Below are 20,989 nucleotides of genomic sequence, written 5' to 3'. Positions count from 1 at the left end.
CCAGTCTCTGCTGTGTGGCAAATGGCCGCCAAATTAAGCAGCGTGAGTGACAGGTGAAAATGTCTCTTGTTCCCGTATGGCATTAAATCGAGTGTGAGATTGTACACCATGGCACATTCTTCAGTGGCCTCTGGCGGGACGCGCTCAGCATTGTGATTTAATTCGGGCTCCGTCTCCGTTCCTCAGGAGACAGTCCTGTAGCAGTTGTGCTTCGGGAGGTTTGAGGTCTGTAATTTGGAGTCTGGGTGAGCTGACCCAGGTGACGTGTAAATGACAATAACGAGAGCCCTCAAGGCGGCATCTGAGGGCCCCCACCTCCCCGACTGGCCCCCCTGCCCTGAGGCACATGTCAGGCTGAAAGCCTCAGTACCTACTGTTTGCAGCGTTTTCCTCTGTGAGTGCAGAGGGGGGGCTGGGTGGACGTTGAAAGTTATGATGATGACTAGTTTATTCTCTTTTAATTGTAATGGATTCCTCTGCCTGAAGGCAGCATTGTCTTATAAATTCAGCAAATGTGCATTTTCTCATACATCCATGGTAGAGGATCATGAGATCTGGCATGCAAAACAAACAAACAAACAAACAAACAAAAAACAGGCACTGCTGGTTTGGTTGAATGTATTTGGTTTTCCTCCCAAACTTGGGTTTGTTTTTTATTTATTTATTTTAAAGCTGCATATTTTTTGGGGGGGCCGGGGGTTGTGTGTGCGTGTGTGTGTGTGTTTGCATGCTCATGATTATTTGGTGTCGCTTAATTCCTTGGAATGGAGTGGCGTGTTAATTGCTGCAGTAGCATTAAATTAAGTAGTCTGGTTTGTCAATGAACCTGAAGTATTTTTAAGGAGGGATTTAGAAAAATGACACTATCTGCATTTCAAAGTGTTGTCCCTTTTGTTGCGTGTCATCTCTTTTGCTAGTTGGATTCTTTTCAGAATGCTAAGACCTCCTTTTATGTAGACCATGGCTAAGAGAATGGGATGGGAGATTTCCTGGGTATATTCTGGCCATGAGTCAATATGCTCTAAGCTGAGTGTGAAAACAGTCTTGATTCAAAAGCCATCAAACTCGCCGGGGTTTTGGAGCACTGCACGATTAATGTATTCATTGTTGTAATGGCACACTGTCAAGCTTAAGTTGTGTGGCACAGATAAGGAGTGAATCTCTCCATGCTGCCTTTTCCATTTGTGAACTCAGTTGTAAAACGTTCTGTGGAGACTTGTCTCTTCCTTTGAGGTGTAATGGGCCTTTTCGCTGGTCCCTGTTTTGTTCAGCTGTCCCAGTGTGACTCAGAAGGGTCGTTTTTGCATTGTTGTTACATATAAAAATTTCAATTCTCCTGATAATACCTGCTGAGTCTGCAAGATAGATATAACTGTGAATCAAACTTGTGTTCACAAGTTTTATTTCATTAAATAAATGCAGGCAACCTGGGTTTTCCCAGTGTTTGCTAATGCGACGGTAATTGGACACAGGAAGCTCCACGTCAATGGCTGTCAGGGCCTTTCCGCACTCGTGTGTCCTGCGGTACGGCGTCTTGCTCGTGGTGGACCTCAGGGCCTTTCCGCACTCGTGTGTCCTGCGGTACGGCGTCTTGCTCGTGGTGGACCTCAGGGCCTTTCCGCACTCGTGTGTCCTGCGGTACGGCGTCTTGCTCGTGGTGGACCTCAGGGCCTTTCCGCACTCGTGTGTCCTGCGGTACCGCGTCTTGCTCGTGGTGGATCTCAGGGCCTTTCCGCACTCGTGTGTCCTGCGGTACCGCGTATTGCTCGTGGTGGACCTCAGGGCCTTTCTGCACTCGTGTGTCCTGCGGTACCGCGTCTTGCTCGTGGTGGACCTCAGGGCCTTTCCGCACTCGTGTGTCCTGCGGTACCGCGTCTTGCTCGTGGTGGACCTCAGGGCCTTTCCGCACTCGTGTGTCCTGCGGTACCGCGTCTTGCTCGTGGTGGACCTCAGGGCCTTTCCGCACTCGTGTGTCCTGCGGTACCGCGTCTTGCTCGTGGTGGACCTCAGGGCCTTTCCGCACTCGTGTGTCCTGCGGTACCGCGTCTTGCTCGTGGTGGACCTCAGGGCCTTTCCGCACTCGTGTGTCCTGCGGTACGACGTCTTGCTCGTGGTGGACCTCAGGGCCTTTCCGCACTCGTGTGTCCTGCGGTACCGCGTCTTGCTCGTGGTGGATCTCAGGGCCTTTCCGCACTCGTGTGTCCTGCGGTACCGCGTATTGCTCGTGGTGGACCTCAGGGCCTTTCCGCACTCGTGTGTCCTGCGGTACCGCGTCTTGCTCGTGGTGGACCTCAGGGCCTTTCCGCACTCGTGTGTCCTGCGGTACGGCGTCTTGCTCGTGGTGGACCTCAGGGCCTTTCCGCACTCGTGTGTCCTGCGGTACCGCGTCTTGCTCGTGGTGGACCTCAGGGCCTTTCCGCACTCGTGTGTCCTGCGGTACCGCGTCTTGCTCGTGGTGGAACTCAGGGCCTTTCCGCACTCGTGTGTCCTGCGGTACCGCGTCTTGCTCGTGGTGGACCTCGTAGCCGGTAGGGTAGGCTGGCTTGAAGAGCGCACAGCATGTGGTGTGTAGCTACCTGGGCACCGCTACTCACCCCTTTTTTACCAAGGATTCTTCTTCCTGATGAACGCCGATCTTCCATCCCTGATTTTGAGGGCAGAGGTGGGGTTGGGCGAGGCAGCAAGCTGAAGGGCAGGTTCTGTATTGATATATCTACATATTCATTATTCACAAACATATTATTGTGTTCCCCAACACGCTGCACTCTAAGGTTTATAAATGAGGAAATGTGAACTTTGCCATAGCTATTGCATACAACAGTAACCTTAAGAAATCTAGTTTCCCTGTTGTGTCTTGTATGCAAGACCACTGGGGAGAGTTTGATATGGGATGGGGGGGACAGCTTAATGATTTAAATGTAAAGGGCTATTATCTAGAGGGAACAAATGAAGTCAAATTAAATTTTTGGGGGTATACTTCTCCCCCCGTTACCCTGGTTCCTATGTCCCTGCCTATCTGTTTTAATTTAGTAAATTCAACACCTAAAATGCTGTGTTGCTCTTCATTCTTATGCCTAAAACATGTGGCTTTGTAGCTGTAATCGTAATGCTTGTTAGACACCAGAAAATCATGATGAATGTGTGTCATTAGTTTGATCCTTAGAAGCTCTCATTAATGCCTGCTTTGAAATGAAATAACTGGCTTTCCGGTCCCCTTGATGTCATTCGTTTCCTTATTTAAGGATCCGTGTTCCTGAAATTGATGGCAGTTAATGCCTTCATTTTGTTTCATTCCCTTTTCCCTGACTTGTCTTATCTCTAATGCAGACATAGCTGTTTATGGCCCTCTGAGTCAAGGGCCAGTAATCACAGCCCAAGTTTACAAAACTAGTTTAGCGTGTGTGTGTTTCTTTTACAATATTACTACTCCCTTGATATCTAGTGTATAATGTTAATGATCTTCATTCTTTATAGTGGCAGTGCAGCATTCTTCTTATACATTACAGACTATTTTTCTATAGAGGTGGGGGCAGGGTGTGAAATATAAAATATATGGATCCCAACCAAAACAAACATACAAAAATACCAATAACCTTGGCCGCAGCCTCAGAAGTTTGTGAAATGCTGCAGTTTAACCTCAGTTCTCTGAGTTCAAAGGCATCAGTGCATAGGTTTTGTGTAGCCTGACATAGGACTGGGCACATCTGTGACTGGCTTTTTAAAAACTCTGTGCCAAATCAGAATTTCTTCACGAGAGGGTAGGAAACCACACCCACACCATTGTCATTTCCATTTGGAGACAATAGTCCAGAAAGTCATTTTCCATAGTTTTTGTTCTGAAGAAAAACTCAAATTCGTTTTTTTTTTCCTTGTTTCATTTGCTCTTCTAGACTCATTAATTTTATGATTTGGGGGCTTGTAAAACCACCCAGTTCAACCCTAGAAGAGAATAGTATCTTAAACTTAATGCCTGTGATCTAAAACTATTGTGACTGACTGATTTGGTATTGTTTGTACATCCCAAATCACCCTTTATAGTCTTTATAGTAATAAGCTTGCAGTACAATGTGTTTCACACTAAAACATTATTATATTATCCCTTTGTCTTTTTTATTGACTTGTTGTACGTTGCATTGTTCTTGACATAAGAACATAAGAAATTTAGAAATGAGAGGAGGCCCGTCAAGCTCGTTTGGGGAGAACTTAACTAATAGCTCAGGGTTGTTAAAATGTATGACCAGGCTCCGCGCTCACATCTCTGATTTATACGTTAGAAGAATTTGGTATCCTCACCTTTTTGTCAGCTTCCTTTGTGTTGCATTTAGAATAATTTTCATTAAATAAATGCAGGCAACCTGAGTTGTCCCAGTGTTTGCTAATGCGACGGTAATCACCCTGAGCTCGGCTCAAAACCGATCGCGTTTATCAAAGGGTTATGGCAGCTTAAATACCAGCGTCTGAGTAAAACAATTATAGCGTTTCCACACAAAGAGTCGATGCCAGCAAAATCCTAAATCAAGGCCCTTCATTCTGTCATGCCTGCACCCTCTGAGCTTATGTTTATGTTTGTTTGTTATGTTGGAAACCAGCCACGGCGTAGACACTCTGTTGTGCCAGTTTTTATAAATTCACAGGCACGGGACAATGACCATCAGCTCCTGGGAATCAGAATCCATATCTGGTGTGTGAGGTCTGATTCGGGAGGCTGGCTGGCCACAGCATGGAATCGCAGTGATCTCTGAGGGTTTGCCTGTGTTCTGCTTGCCCCTGGTACTAAAGTATGGTCACTGCATCGCCGACTCATCCAGCATGGCTCTCTTGCCTCTTTTTGGTGCCTCCTGAGACAGACTGTCACCCTTACAGCAGTGAGACCTGCTCCAGACACACTGATGTTACGCTCATGCTGATTGGTTCTGACTCGGAGGTTGAACGGTGACACAAATTTTACACTATAGTGTATTGTAGTCACGGCTGGAAAATTTTGAACAGCTTTTGTTGACAACCAGCAAAAGTGTGTGTCATCATTTTCTAGCCACGGGCCCCGAGAGAGTCCAGGTCAGGTCCGGCCACGCTGATGGCCATGTTGCCTTCGGCCAACGTCCTCATGGGAACGAGACATGAAGATGGGATGGTGCAGCAGCTGACGAGATGGGCTTCACTTCCAGGGAGTCCAGAGGGACCCGTGAACTTGGGTGTTTAAAACACACCAGATGTAGTCAATGTTTGCCATGGTTAGATACGTCCTGAAATCCAGGAGCAAATGGGAAGTCCCAGTTGCGTCAGAATTTTAAAAATCACGATGTGCAAAGAGTAATTTTAATGTCTGAATTTATTTTTAGTTATTTTACCAGAAGCTGCAGGTTCTGCAAGCTTATTGTCTGAGTAAGTACACCAACTCTATGCTCTGGTTGTGGACCCTGACCCCCCCGGTTCTACTACTAAGCTGACAGATAATGAGTTTGCCGTTTGAAAAATGAGCAATCTTAAAAATAAAGTTTTTGCATTACTGTACTCACTCTTTGGGTGTCTAGAGGCCTCTGCCCTCTGCTTTCGTCGCTGCTGAGCTGTGATTGTCATGTTTTAGAAACAGTCACCAACTGAAGGTTATATAAAGTGGTACCTTTGTAACGCAGCTGGACGTTCCGTAGTCGAGCACTCGGCTCTGGTGACCCAGCACCCTTCAGATTACAAGTTAAATGGCCTTAATCTCTGCTCTACCCCTTGCCCCTGTTCCAAAGGCTTTTTTTATATGAACAGCTTGTGTCTGTTGTAACAGTTTCAATAAAGCACTGACTGACTGGTGAGATGTGTGCTTGATAACAGAACAGCATGGATAAGACGGAATTAAGCTGCCGTGGAAGGCGTTGCAATTTTGGCTCTGACAGCACCATTACTATAGGAACATATCGATAGCCGGACTGTTCTAATTGCTCTCTAGTGGAATTTCAAGCAGGACATTCCGGTACAATTTAGCTGGTATTTATTGATGTATTGGACAGGCATCACTGCTCTGTCGGTGTGGGCTTCTAATTGTAACTGTAAAGTTGCAATGGTAGTAAAGGCAGTCTTCTTGTGAGAAATATCTGTTCTATTCTTTTTGGAACCCAGGAAGTACAGCATTTTTCAGACTATCTTCTCTTGTCTGTGCATTTGAAAGCGGAACCCATTATCCTCTATTGAGAGAGTTTGCCTGGAACCATTGTACACTACTTTGAGTGCACCCCCACCCAGCAGAACCAAGTAACGGTCGTCTTGTCTTCCCCAGCACAGCTCCCACTCTTGCAGTGAGAGCCAGAGTCCCGATCCGTACAATGTGGTACTTTTCCGTTGTCTTTCTCTTTCTTTAACGACTAGCTGGCAATCTTCAGTCCCAGTAGGGCTGTCCAGTTTGCCTTCGTTTTTCTTGGCAAAGCCAGTCTACCTGATCCTCGCTTTCAGGACTCGGACAAAGTTTTAAACAGGCTTCTGCCCCCTTCCCAGCTTCTGAGTCCCTACGCAGGTGCGTGGCTGCCTGCGTCTCTCATGCTGAGGCTGGTGTGATGCAGCTCCTTCTGCTTTCTCTTGGCAGGTGGAGTGGATCCAGCAGCAGGTGGTCAAGCGCAGGGTAAAACGGGATTATAAAGCCGGCCCTTCCCAGTCCATCTACTTCAACGATGCCAAGTGGACTAGCATGTGGTATATCGTAAGTGTCTCTCCTCCCCCTCGACTGTGTGTGTGTGTGTGTGTGTGTGTGTGTGTGTGTGTGTGTGTGTGTGTGTGTGAGACACGAGAGGGCTTCGGCAATGTCTTCGTCCTCGCCGGGCCAGAAAAACGACGGCTTGGTTTCCTTGCGTCGTCCAAGCTGTGCGCTGCTTTCTGCGGAAGAGAGACTGTAATTTCTTACGGCCTGCGGGAGGATCCTCCTGGAATGAGTTTTCATTTGTCGTGCTCAGACTACATGGACGGACTTGCGAAGAAGACATGGTGCTTCTGTGTGCACAACTGAAAATTTTGTGTTTTTTTTTTTTTTAAATTATATATAAAAATAGCCCAGGGCAGTCAGTAATGGGAATTCCCGGGATCATTTTTGGTCGATTGTGCCACTGACCTCTGATTCTTAAAAAAAATATGTGGTGTAGGAAAGCTTGGGGTCGTGATCCTTTAAAGGGGCGGTAAGGTTGTCCCAGACGTGGGAGCGGCCTTCTCCGGGATCTCTCTATTCCTGAGATGGTTCACGCATTCCTCTGTAACGAAGACATTGCCGGTCACTCATTTGCCTCACTGCCCTCATTCACGTGTTCGCTGTCCCTCACTCTTTAGCTTCTCTCCTTTCTTTTGCGGCCTCATTCACTGTCGCATCTGTCATTGGTCTTATCCTTGATGAGGATAGATGCACACGTTACTTCTGCTCTAGTGGGGAGCTGTAGGTGGGGGTTGGGGGGGAGAGGGAGGGAGGGATCTCCGTCGAAGGGGATTTGCTTCCCAGTGAAGGGCACAGCTATTCATAAGGTACAAAGTCAGCCCCAATCAAGATGAGGGTGGGCTGCTGGAATCATTCTGAGCCAAAACCTTCGCCTTTAAAATCGGATGGTGAAGTGTGAAATAAATGTAGCAGCAAGTGTGAAATAAATGTAGCGGCTTGTGACATCACTGTTTATTGGTGTTTATTAGGCACAGTGATAGGTAATGAAATAGGAAATTCGTTTTTAGTGGCTGTAAATATGCAGTGCTGCCCTCTCCGGTTGAACTCAAAGGGTCGCTTTCCCCTGCCAGCAAGTACAATCTGAACAATCATTAACGCGCACATTCTGGTCAAAGTATGAACCTCACGTTAAATGTACAAGGTGAACAAACTGTTTGTTGCATTTGAGGATTTGGACTCTGAACATGTCTGCTGGTTATGTACCTAGTGAGGCGGTGGGACACGTTGGATGGATCCTGACATTTCAGTTCAGGGAAGCAAATGCTCAATAACTCTGTGTAATGACTGAGCGTTACCAGAAATGACCGGGCTTCCAAAGCAGCCAGAATGTGCCGGAGATGGTCTGCCGGGCACCCTGGCTATCACAGGCTTGGATGTGGACCCTGCAATGTAATTTCTGTTTTTCAAAGTAAGAGTAGAAATAAATATTGAATCTCTTTTTTTTTTTTTTTAACAAGTATGCAATGTATCATCTGACATTTTAAAAATGGTCATCTTGTCAGACTTTGTGTAAGAGTCTGAAGAATGTTCTGCCTCAGCTATAAATCTCAATCCCAGAACTAATGGAAATAAACCACTGTGGTAATTAGATTTATAGGCTGTGCTGCTTTGCTTCTTATTCAAGTCAAGAGAAGCACAAACACATGGACTGTTGGTTGCGTCAGGAAACAGAAACACTTATTTTTTATTTATTGTTTTTTTAAATAAAAAAAGATCAATAAAGGGCAACATGAAGAGCACAAACACATCCCGGTCGGGGGGGGGGGGGGGGGGGGGCAGTGTCCTCTCATACGTCAGACTTGAGTGTCCTCCAGTGTCAGAACTTGCGTGGCTCAACCCAATGTGTCACATTGACAAATGGGAAGAATTATGTACATGAACTGACAGGGCGTGAATCAAACAGTTTAATTGTGTCCAGCCCTATTAGTGTGATGCAACCATGAATTTATGACAGATGCCACATAGTATGTTACTCCTTTCACTGCTTTTCTGGTTCCTCACATACTGTAAGGCACTTTCACACCGCAGCAACTTTTATCAAGCGCCAGAGGTCTCACTTATAAAAAATGTTGGTAAATTCTCGCTGAGGGAGAATGTCCCTACGAAAACTAGAAGTCTGATTTATAAGACCTTGCGTAAACCACGATGTAAAACGTATGGCTTATAAATCTCATGCATCAGAGAAACATTTGCATGTCCGCTTGCCTTAGAGGCCGGAGCGTTCCCGCCCACTAATTACCCTACTTTGGCAATGCAAATTAGCCACATGTACATATAAACACGCACATCCTACATCTGCGATGCCATTTCAGAGACAATGGACCTCCAATCAAGGGGAAACATTGATTTCTCATTAAAAGAAAAAAAAAAAGCCGAATGGCAGAATGTAACTGCTACTGTAAGTGTGGTCAGTTCAACCAGCGGGATGAAGACAAAATTCTTAAAAATGGACTTAAGATCAATTGAACCAGTGTTCGTCTATTCTATGAGGCTGGTGAAATAGGGGTGATGTATGTGTGGCTGCAGACATTTTGGTGCCGATATGTACTTCGACTTTTCAGTACATACATATCTAATCTAGGCCTACATTTCATGCAGTAAAAGTATTGGTATAAAATTTATTCATTAAAACAACTAATGCTGAATGTTAATTGCGTATCGGATATAGTAAAAATATTTTTGTATTTATGAACGTGCATTTCTCCAAGCACTAAAACTAACTGTGAATGCTACTCAGATATGAATTTCTATCTGACCTATAAATGTCATTCTTTTGTTTCCTCCAAAATGTTCTTACAACTGCTCCAGACCATTTATAAATGTGCAAACTTTTTCAGGGTATGTTATGCTTATGTTGCGCCTTCATAAATCCAAAATGTGCGTATGAATGTTTCATGTCTATTTTATTTGCACAAAGCCTTTATTAATGAAGCCCCAAAACCTTTTTCAGAAACTTCTATTCCCACCACAGGAACTTGGTTGCAGTGAAGAACCTTGTTTGGTATCTAGAGTAGATACTTTTCTCTGAACAGGAACTATTGGGTGGGGCTTATACCTATAAACTGTGCTGATTGGTTGACCACAAGCATCAGCACTAACTTGGAAGTTACGCGGAAGTATGGGAAAAAGGGATGGAAGTAGTGGAGCAAAAATTGTTCTACCTCAATTACATTTAATGCATTAAACCTAATTAATGCAACATTTTTACTTGTCTCCATATTTATGCATTGCAAAATTCGATCGATAACCAACATACTTCTAATATTGCTGGTTTCCAATTCTTATTAGTGGGGTAACACTACATAATTTTTTTATTCTGTGGAAAACAAAAGATTGACCTGTTGGCCAGATTTAATAATGAAGTATAAACTTGTAGTGAGTCCTATAAATAAAATATTAATTAAATGTGATTTGTCCCTTATTTTTGGACCATGCAATTGATCCCCTGATAACTAACAAAACAACTTGTTCGTTTTTCTTGGTTTTGGGGTGGTGGTGTAGTTTTAGTCAGAAATTACGTGCGACTTATGAGCTTTTTGCGTCTCCCATGCGCATTAAGCATAAAGGAAAGTGGTCAGGAACTACAAAAGTCCCCGGTCGAGTTGGCCCAGGAACTAGGAACCAGAAACCTGAACAACAGTGGGAAAGTGCCTATAGGTTCCTAGACCCAACGCTGTAGTACAAACATCTATTTGTGTGTTTTGCTTTAACATATATCTTTACCTTTTTATTGCATGCAGTGTGCTTGCAGAAAAGCTTAATAATATGTGTTCGTCTTTGGGTACAAAACCATCGTCCATAGATGTTTTATGTAGATAGTTCCAGGAATGGCCCTCATGTGTCTCTCAAGTGCCACAAACAAAGCTGATTTTCAGGCTTGGATAATGGATAATCCAACACAATCTGAGCTTTTATCTTGGACAAAACATTGCTGAGCCAGTTATCTTTATAAAGTATCTGAATCCCCCCGTTCAAGTCCCAGGACCGTGCAGGTAAGAGATCTGCCCAGAGATGGCCCACTTTGCCAGTGTAGGGTATCTCTTCAGAGATGGCTCTAAGGCATTCTCCTGCTTTGATTCGTGTCTCTGAAATCTCTTGGTCTGCTTCCAGCTTCATTCCTCTGATAGGCTAGATGTGTGATCTGCTAATGTGTCTGCATTTAATCCTTTAGTGCTTCTGTGGTTCATGTCTGCTTCTCATTAAGCATTGTCTCTGCATCCCCCCTCTGTACCCACAGCACTGCAACGACGACGTCCACAACTGCCAGTCTGACATGAACATCATGGGGGCGTGGAATAGGGGCTATACTGGAAAGAATGTGGTCGTCACCATTCTGGATGATGGCATTGAAAGAAACCATCCTGACCTTGTGCAGAACTACGTAAGTCTCGAGCTGCCGTGTCTGGGATTTTTTTTTTTTTTGCAAAAAAACACTAACTAAATGGGGAGCTGATGTGCGCTCTACCTTTTATTAAATTACTTTTATTTTTTGGGTCCTCCCCCCATGTCATTGCACCTGCTTTTGCTCAGCCTGCTCTGATGGATTTTCTGTGACTTTGTACTACCCCCGTTATCCGCTTTTGCTTCTCTGCTGCGTCAGCCAATCAGGAGCAGCCCTCAGTCCCCTAAGCACCGTGTGATGCGGCTTCTCCCCGTTTTTTCCTTTTTGTGTCTTCGTGCACCAGCCTCCTTCTCACGAGGCCTCCATTAAGTGCACATGAAGCTGATTATTATCCTAGCTCTCCGCGTGCCTCCCACTCAGCTCTGTATGTCCCCAGCTCGTTTTCTACCGCAGCCTGTCCAAGGCTTGGAGTGAGGAAGACTCCGCCCCCCAGTTTGGGTACACGGGGAATTTTGATATCAGCTTTCGCTTCCCTCACTTATCACTTTTGAGTTGAAATAAAGTGCTGCCTGCGGTTCAGTTGTTTAAAGTCCTCTGAAGATGCACTTAAGTCTTTAGGACTTTAGGACTTTGCGTTCTGGAAGAGTTTGGTGCTGAGGGGTAGGAGTGTGCTGCTTGCTGTAAATCTAATGGCAGCTTTTAATTGTGATTTATAAGGGTTTTATGCCCTGAAAGCAATTCATCCCTGTCAAATATTTTGAAATGTGTTAAGATGTAGCATTTTGAGTTATTACATGCAGCTTCAGTGCTTAAATGATGTAGTTTCAGAGGCTTGAGACCTAAAATGTTTTTCAGTCTGTAACAATGAGAAGTATTCAGCAATTTATGTGCTAGTGCAGTGTTGAAAATTGATTTAAGTCCGTGCAGTTGCCGGCTGCGGGTCTCCTTTTGAAAGCCCTGTTCCAGCAAGCGAGGGACTTCTTCAGAATTTCTTCATTCATGATACTGCTGCTTAAAAGGTGTGAAAGGGGAGTTTTTGTGCTGTATAGAAGTCCTTGCTGGAGGCTCCGCTGAGGCCCAGCGGGTGAAGGGATTCCTTCTGACAGCTTACTGATTCCTGTGCCTAATGCTGCAGCTGTGAGTCCGGGATGGGGGGTGGGGGGGGGAGTTCATCAGGCCGCAAGCCCACTAGGTTATCTTGGCCAAACCGAAGGCCACATTTAGGCACCTCTGAGTGGACTTTGATCCTCCAGTTAGAAGCTGTCCAGTCTGTCGGCTCGGACTCAAATAGCCCTTGCCTGATGGGGACAGCCACATATGCCGACTGTAGTGCTTTCCAGTACATTTTAAGGTGATTCATACATATTCATAAATCGCATTTGAGTAAATCGAGAGTAATAATGGGGGAAAAAACGCATTAGAAATGTAATTTTCTGTGTTGAAAGAGTGTCAGATCCTACCCCCTTTTCAAATGGGGATAGGGGTCTTCGGGCTATATTATCGCCTGGAGTGCGCCCCCCCCCATTATAACCTTCCATGCGTTTCTCTGTTTCAGGACACACAGGCCAGCTATGATGTCAACGGGAACGACCTGGATCCAATGCCGCGATATGATGCCAGTAACGAGAACAAGTGAGTCCTGCCAGAGGAACCATCGCAGGCTTTCTAGAATGTTACGTAATGGCCACCGGCCGGCTCCCCCGCTGCAGCGCACTGGGCGCCGCTACCCGCCCGGCCAGCGCTGCCCTCTGCTGTGGATCTCCAGGTTCGCGTGTTTGCCAGGGTTTGTGGGAGAAGCGGCCGGCCTCTGACCCGTTACGTAACTCGGTCGCCTCTGTGTCAGGCGTATCCGTGAAGCCGACCGGATCATTGAACCTGATACGTTTTGCAAGTCTTTCCCTGAATGCGCTTTTCCCTGAATGTGTTTTTATTACGGGAACATAGCATAAGTTGTGACTGCAGCTTCGTCCGTTTCTCTGCTGTGTAAATGTGGCCAACTCTCGCCTTGTGAGCCTCTGCCAGTTTGGCTGTTACACTGTTTTTTGGACGGTTAGGGCTGAAATGCTTTGGCACGCGTTTCATCCCTAATAGCGCTATGTTTTCTTAAAGAGACAGGCCTTTTATAAATATGCCATGTTGGAGATGGATGGTGGGCAGCCCCCCCCAGTACCCCCTCTGCCTTTCTCTTGCTGCTGGTATATATCTTCCATCACAGTCCTATCATCTGAGGTTCCTGGAATCGGGCTTCTCCTTACCCCGGCATTTCTGCCACATTTATCAGTCACATGATTATCATGGTGGATTTTACGTTTGACAGCGCGCGCACACACACACACACACACACACGCACACACGCACGCACACACACACACACACACACACAACAAGGTTCATATCCCAGCCATTTAGTTCCTGTTCATTTATTTCTCTCATTTCTTCTGACAAATTGGCATTTTTTTCCCCCTGAAATTGATTGGATGGTATTTTCAAAGTGCTTGTTTCCTTTTTTCATTGGATTTGTCCCTGAATGTGTATAATTTCTACTAATTAGATTTTGGTTAGGGTCCTCTTAAAAGAATTAAGTACGTTTTTGTTTGTACTGCGTCCCACTGAAGAATAGGGTTGTAAAATAATGTCTTTTATCTGTAGCCTTTATTTTGTAATTTTATTTTTTTTTGTTTTATTTTTTGCGGTAGAGATTTTGGATTGCGACTGAGTTTCTGGGTGTTTTTCCTGGCAAGATAATTTCCGGTGTTTGCTTGAAGGTGACCTGCGGATGAAGAAATCTCCCCCAGGGAAATGTGCTAACCCCCTAAACTCTGTCACTTCCTGATTTTTAGAAACTCTTCTCGGGGGTGAGGTGGGGGGTGGCGGTGGACCTCTAATCCCTTTCATGGCTCAAAAGTGCAGTGGCCTTTGCTGATTGGATATTATAATTTGGCTAATCCTTTCATATTCAGACAGGATAATTAACGCTAAAATGCCGTGTGCGTGTGATCATGTTGATGTTCGTTTACTCATTTCTCTAGTGATTCCCAGTTACATATTTTATGGATTACAAAAAGGTGCATTACATCTTAATTTCTTTGTAGTCAACGTTTTATAGAGACATTCCATATAATACACATTGGATATAATAACATTATAGACACCCCCCCCCCCCCCCCCAAAAGAACAGAATGTACTTTCTGGCACTGTGACCATTCCTGTTGCTGGCTTGTTAATGTTTGAGTGACCACAGTAGATCACATTATGAATGTTATAGTATTGTGTCTGTTGGCTGACCTTCCATATGTCAGGTGATGTAGAGCTTTGGTTTAGCGGGGGTCGTCGAAGCATTACAGCCAGCCTGGACAACCACCCCCCCCATTCACAGATCCCTCTGTCGGCTGGCAGAGGAGGAATGGGGGCACAAGGAGAGTTTGCGAGGGGGGAATTGGACCTGCATGGCCATCATGCTCGAGGTGTGAAGCTGACACCGTCGCCGTGGCGACCTGCGTGCCGTGTTCTATCATTCTGACGTCTCTGTGCCAGAACTCTGGCTTCTGATTTGGATAAGGGAGACCCTGGAAAAGCTGTAGGGGGAAATTTGAAACAAATTGCCAACTCAATCATGTCAAAGAGTTTATCTCACCCCTCCCCAAAACGGAAAATGCTTGTAGAATACTATGTTTATCCATTTCGAAACCTCTCCTAAAATCTCCCCAGCGTTTGCAGCAACTGTCCAGTACCTCAAAATATTTTTTGACTCAACCACTAGCTACTTAGTTATTTAGCTAATTAAGTTAAATTAAATGAGCTGGTGGTGAAATTTAACAAATACATGGAATGCCTAGGTTGCCCCTGAGGGGAGGTTAGGGAACCAAAGTAGTGATATTCTAACCATCCAACAATATATCAGTGACTTTTTGGAGAACAAAAGAATTTTTTTCCCCCTTTCTGTACATTTGCATATGTTCTAATCTTAAATTCTGTGCAAAGATGCACTTCCTTCCCAGATAAATAGCCTTAAACATTTTCTTTAACTGTTCAGTCAGCTTTACTCGCAATATGAAGTACAGTGTAAAGCGTCTTATGCAGCCACTTAATTAACGAGCTGGCTTTCAGCCTCACTTCAGCATAACGTGTGTATGTGTGGTATTACGTTCTGCTTGGGCACCTTAGGGGTTTCTTTCAACTTAACTATGCCCCTCTGCACGGGGACTGTATTGTTCACATGTAGTATTTCGACTTGTGTGTAGATAGCTGATATGGTGGAGGGTCTGAGGAGTATGTGAGTTTGAGGGAAGCCCGTATGTAAAGGACAAAAATACAGGCGTGAGTCTCCCCGTGGGGGGACGCGTCCATCTGGAGTGGAGTGTTTGTGGGCTGTGGCGTCCATGTCCCCCCCCTTGGGCTTTTGGAAAGATTCCCGAAATCGACTTCCTGGGGATACAAATGTTGACGTTGTTCCCACTTGAACTGTTGTCAGGGAGCTCCGTGCGTCTGCTCCCCTCTCCCATGTCGCATTAAACGATTGCCGAGCTGTCATTTGAGGGGACTGAAACAGCATGGGACCGTGACGAGAGGAGAAAGGGCGGATTTGGCCCTTGGTGGACGTGCGGGACGGGGAGGCCAGCGTGATGCCGGGGCTACAGCAGCCGCCCAGTGTTTCCAGTGATCATAATCGAGCAGGAACCTTGGAAGTGCCTCCATGAAAGCGTATTATCCTCTGCTGGAGATCGAGTTGAAGAATACACACAGTTACGGTCATTATGTATTATCTAGGACAGAAAGCGTACTCCTGGCTCCGGAATTCAATTGAGGGTTGTGAAATAACCTCTGGCCACTTGGCGGGACCGACACAGCCCGTCTGTGTTTGTGTTGGAAGGAAGATTGCTGGTCGTCACGGCAACGTTGACAGTCGTCACATACGCCAGGTCTTCTCAGCTGCTCGCTGTCGGAGGCTGTGGTTTGCCGTCGTCTGACCCGCTCTCCCGACTCTGAATATCTCGCCGGACATGTTTGACCGATAACGTGGTGAGACCGCTGTGTGCAGCCCCTTGTAGATATGGATGTTTTCCTTCATTTTCAAAATATTTACGCGAGTGTTTCATTTTTGCTGCAGCTGTTTTCATCTGCCCCAGGATAGGCCTCTGCTGACTTTCTCCAGGCAATGTCAAGTATCCGTCCTAAGGATCCTTTTGCGTGAGAAGTTTGTATTACAGAGTGGTAAAGCAGAAAATATGGCGTTCTGTGAGGAAAATACTTAACTTGGATTAATTCAATAAATATTTGGTTGTGTAACACCAATAGGGCAAATAGAATGGACTGTAACTTGTCCAAACTGCTTCAGACAGACAACATTCACTAAGCGAATAATGTAACGGATATGTTCTGTGCAGTGAATGATATGTATTTTGCAAAACTGTTACTATGTTAATTTAATCTCACTTCTGGTCCTGTGTTTTCCAATTCATGACCGTTTGTTTGGTCTCGAGTGAGATGTGAACCTTGTAGCTGTGGACCATGGTGACGGTCTCGTGTCATGCTCTCGCACGTACCTCAGATATCCTGGGAACACAGTAAAAAACTTTATGGCTGTTTTCTGACGGCAGTGTGAGGCTGAGCCGAAGGCCAGATTCACAGGTTCTAGTGCAGGCCTTCAAAATGGATCACCAGCCTGCCAATACTTGCGACTATCCTGGGGACACAGAATTTCCTATAGCGCTTCAGCAGGCATTGTCCTCGCTATTAAGCATGTTTCAGTTCACTGTAGTCCTGCGTTAAATAAGCAGTTGCGGGAAATGGATGCTTTTATATTTGTGGTTCTTACTTTGACTTGTGAAAAGGTTCCCGGTTCTGAAGTAATTGTCCCGTCTCACATTATTGGGCATAGATGTGTTCCTGATTTGATATTCCAAACAATCTAGGCAAGTAACACATTTGCAGATCAGAGCACAGCTGCCCTGAGAAGGTGAGTGTTTCCTTCAGTCAGGGAAGAGCTTTATGCAGGTTGGTGAGTTTCACTAGCGGAGATGGTGATGGATGTGCACGGAGCAGTCTGCAGGGGGGTGCACGAGTGTGCCGCACCGAATCTAAATGCATGTGTTGAGGCGTGACATATAATTTTGTAGCAGCATATTATCTTAGTTGTGGTAGGAACTTTAATCCTGTTCTTTTAACATTAATTATGGTCATGGATAAATGTGTAAGAATCTGCAAGATTAGAAAAAAAAAATATATATATATTTTTTAACTAATAATCTTGTTTGTTTGCTTATTGAGGCATGTGGTGTTGGTCCGCACTTCCTGAAATCCACGCTGTATGAGTTAGCATTTTCAGGTCAGACTGCTATCATGTAGAATGTGAATCGGTTATCTTGATAACCTGGTGGAATTAAAATGGGGTGATAATGACAGAGTGATTGGGTGCACGTTTATATTACAAAGCCAGAATGTAGGGAAATATTTAATTTGTGACGTTTTCCTGACTCTTTTTATATTGACTTGCAAACTGCTTAACGGTAGTTTTGGTGAAACGTCACCTGGTCGCTTAGCCGTAAAACACTGCAGGAGGGATCATGGGTAGCTGCTCCATGGGGCAGGCCGAATCCGCACTGTATTATATCTTCAGAGTCGTGTCCCCCACATGCTGATATGAATGCCCACTAACGAGAGCGTAATGGCTTTGGAAAGGGGTAATGAGGCCCCGTGACAGGTGCTAGTATGGCGGTGGGTGGGGCTGGAGCGGGGTGCTCACAATGAGGGTAATGCCATTGCAAATGACGGGCTCTCTTGTTCGTCCTCAATGGGCAACCTCTGAATAGCCCAAGAGGCCACCCAGTGCAGACACACACACACACACAAACACACACACACACAGTGATACACACGGGTGCACCAGAGCGGCGTCGCTGACATCAAAGTGTCCCCTGAATCCTCGGAGTGGGCTGCCAAAAAACAAAAAGGAACGGCGCTGGTGCTGTGTGGTCCGGAAAGGCTTCACGCTTCGGCCCTGCCTTCAGCAGCCCCGGCGGGGGTTTCCCATCAGTCAGTGGTCTAACCCAGCCCCCCCCCCCCATTGGGTGGATGCCTCATAATCGTGTAAAAGCTTTGCCAACCTTTGACCTCATTAAGGAAGCTTTTGTCCCCCATAGTTTTAAAGAGCATTAACCCCTTGTTAAGCAGTGTCTGTTAACGAAAACCGCCGTTTCATTGAAGGAGATCTGAAAAGGGCCACTCACACTTCACACTTGATTTTTTTTAACTAGCGCTGAAGTGGAAGTATTAGCTTTTACTGTCGTGAAATGTCTAAAGCAGATGTATGGCGGGGAGATGATGGCCGCACAAAGCTTTCAGGGGAGGTGGCTAATGCACTGAAATTTGCTCTGTGTCAGTGTCCTTACACCAAAATAACTGCTTCTCTTGTGAAATTATCACGTTGTGCTAAGATGTTTGCAGTATGTTCCTTGTTCTGTCACATGATACTGGCATGGTCGGCCTACCCACTTCACTCCTCGACCACCGTATCGCCATCCTTGTCGCCCACCAGGCACGGCACTCGGTGCGCCGGGGAAGTGGCCGCTTCTGCGAACAACTCGCACTGCACCGTGGGAATTGCTTACAACGCGAAGATCGGTGGTGAGTGTCTTTGCACTGCAGTACCCTCCCTGCCCTCCGGGGGAGCCTGCTGCTACTTGTCATTGGGGACCAGGCAGCAGGTAGCTGTCTTGATGGGAACGGATCCCTGGGAACGGTGGGTGACCTCGCTGACCAGGTCCTCCTCGCGTAGGTGTGCGCATGCTGGACGGCGACGTGACCGACATGGTGGAGGCCAAGTCCCTTAGCCTTCAGCCCCAGCACATCGACATCTACAGTGCTAGCTGGGGGCCAGACGACGACGGCAAGACCGTGGATGGTCCCGCCTCCCTCGCCCGCCAGGCTTTCGAGAACGGCATCCGTATGGTATTTGTTTGTCCGCCGTTCTCATTCCTTTCCGACAATCCGCGTGGTTCCTGGCGTGCAGAGATCCATCAGACGCCCAGAGAATGCCTAGTGTGAAAATGAGGTTCTCCAAGGTGCTTGGAGTTCTTTCTCCTGCTTAGTTTCGACCCCATAGTCTTGAGTGATGCTTTCCTTCTAGTAGTCGTGTCTGAGAGGACGCTGTGTGAATTTTATGAGGTTACATATTGATCTCTCAAGGTTCAGCAGAGTCTGATATTGTTCCTCTTTAATACTTCGGCAATATGTCCAGAATTACATGTGAGCGACTGCAGAAAAGCCTCCAGAGAGGTCGGTTCAGCCAAAGGCTGGGCTGTACGTAACAGGACAATCTCTGTTGCTCTTCATTTGCAGACAGGCTAGACTGATTAACATTTTATTACACTATATTTTAAATGGAGGACAGAAGGTTTGAATTGACCCAAGAAAATGGTTCGGTACTTCAAAAGTGTGCATGTGTCTCTAATGAGAGGAAGTGTGAAGCTGGAAAAGGGGAATTCTTTCGGGGCTGTGTCATACTGTTGTCCTGAGGGTGCAGGTAGCATGGCGCTTTCTGTAGGGGTAGAGGGTGTTGTTAAGGAAGCCTTGCATTGCTGTTTGCGTTCATATGTCCACATGCTGATCCGGTGGCTGCAGAGGTGAGACCCAGGCTGAGGTGGCTGGGTTTAACAGGGTCAAACAGTGGAATTCGGTGTAACCAGGTATCTTAAATCCTGATATCGTCACCGGTTTCACAGCCTTGTGTTTTTTTGTTTTTTTTTGCCTTTGGTCATCTGTGGTGTCGATACAAAGGCGACGACATGCACTGTCCATGGAAATTAAGCTAATGTGAAATGTCACTTGGTCTCAAAGGCATTGTGGGACTTTAAGATGGATTGTGAAAGTGCAGTTGCCCTTGTGATCTGTTTCTTTTTTTATGCTTTTAAAACTGCATTACGCACAACTACTGCATTTCGCATGAGCATAACGCAGATGATTTAGGCTAATGTGCGTACATTTATAGGAACTATATAAATGTTGTACCCCCGCTGTTGAGAGCTTAGGGTTCCGTTGTTGTACAGTCACATATGGGGGCCGCATGGTCTAGAACTCCACCTGAGGTTCCGAAATACTGCAGAGTACAGCAGCACCATCTTTGCTGTGTGCGACTGTAAATACCCAGACGTGTTTACTATAGATATAATGCACACGCGAGAAACATGTCTCGGGTTGAGATACACAAGTGTGAGTGAAATGCTGTTGTGTATAGTTCTTTGGCACGGCAACGTTTGTTTGTCAAAGCTTTCTTTTAGCAATTATTTACACTGCAGTTGCAAGCAAGATGTAGAGTACAATCACTCGCCGTCTTTGACAGTGCATGGCAATAGACAGTCTATTAAGTCAAGGCTGATTTGGTGTTATCTGTTACACAAGCGAGGTGTCGCAAAGCACTTTGAAATGAAGTTTACCAGGGAGTATTAAAAGAACTGGGATCCAAGATGGAAATAAAAATTATATAGAAAAATTTAAATTGTCCCCCAGAAGTGGAAGACAGTGAGTTAACAGTATATAAAATTAGCAAACAAGTCTAGACGGCATATAAAATAGAGGTGATCCATGTGTTTATGTGGACAGCTGGAGCCTGGGGTCCGTGACTGCGGTGTGGCTGCTCGGGGCGGCGTTCTGTGCAGAAGACGGTCAGTACTCTGGATTGTGCCAGAATGTGGATCCCTTCCATGGACGCTGTTGCGAGCCGGATGTCTGGGTCCAGTTGATGATCTGTTAGCTCGACCAGATAGCCCCAAGGGGGAGACAGAAGGGAAAGTGGAAAAATGCCCCAAGTATTTTTTTTTATCTTTTTAAAAAAGTTTTTTTGATGAATAGGTTGTACTGAAGCTGACCATGTGCAGTAATGAATAACCCCAGTGAAATATGTTATGGTAGAGTAATAAAGAGAGGTAGGCGATGTTCCATCCTTCGGATGAGATGTAAAACCGAGGTCC

At 45.8% G+C, this 20,989-nt stretch overlaps 1 protein-coding gene across 6 annotated transcripts in view; it reads left to right on the top strand.

Annotated features, from left to right (window-relative positions):
- pcsk5b (proprotein convertase subtilisin/kexin type 5b) overlaps positions 1-20,989 on the top strand; it is a 75,313-nt gene that overhangs the window by 8,277 nt on the left and 46,047 nt on the right. For all 6 annotated transcript variants that reach the window (XM_072708099.1, XM_072708100.1, XM_072708098.1 and 3 more), the window contains exons 3-7: positions 6,569-6,682; positions 10,920-11,063; positions 12,580-12,656; positions 18,559-18,647; positions 18,799-18,971. In XM_072708099.1, coding sequence (XP_072564200.1) covers positions 6,569-6,682; positions 10,920-11,063; positions 12,580-12,656; positions 18,559-18,647; positions 18,799-18,971 — 597 coding nt within the window. The remainder of the gene's footprint in view (positions 1-6,568; positions 6,683-10,919; positions 11,064-12,579; positions 12,657-18,558; positions 18,648-18,798; positions 18,972-20,989) is intronic.

This window comes from Paramormyrops kingsleyae, chromosome 2, assembly GCF_048594095.1.
Source record: "Paramormyrops kingsleyae isolate MSU_618 chromosome 2, PKINGS_0.4, whole genome shotgun sequence".
Lineage (NCBI taxonomy): Eukaryota > Metazoa > Chordata > Actinopteri > Osteoglossiformes > Mormyridae > Paramormyrops > Paramormyrops kingsleyae.
This window is presented reverse-complemented; position numbering and strand designations above follow the sequence as displayed.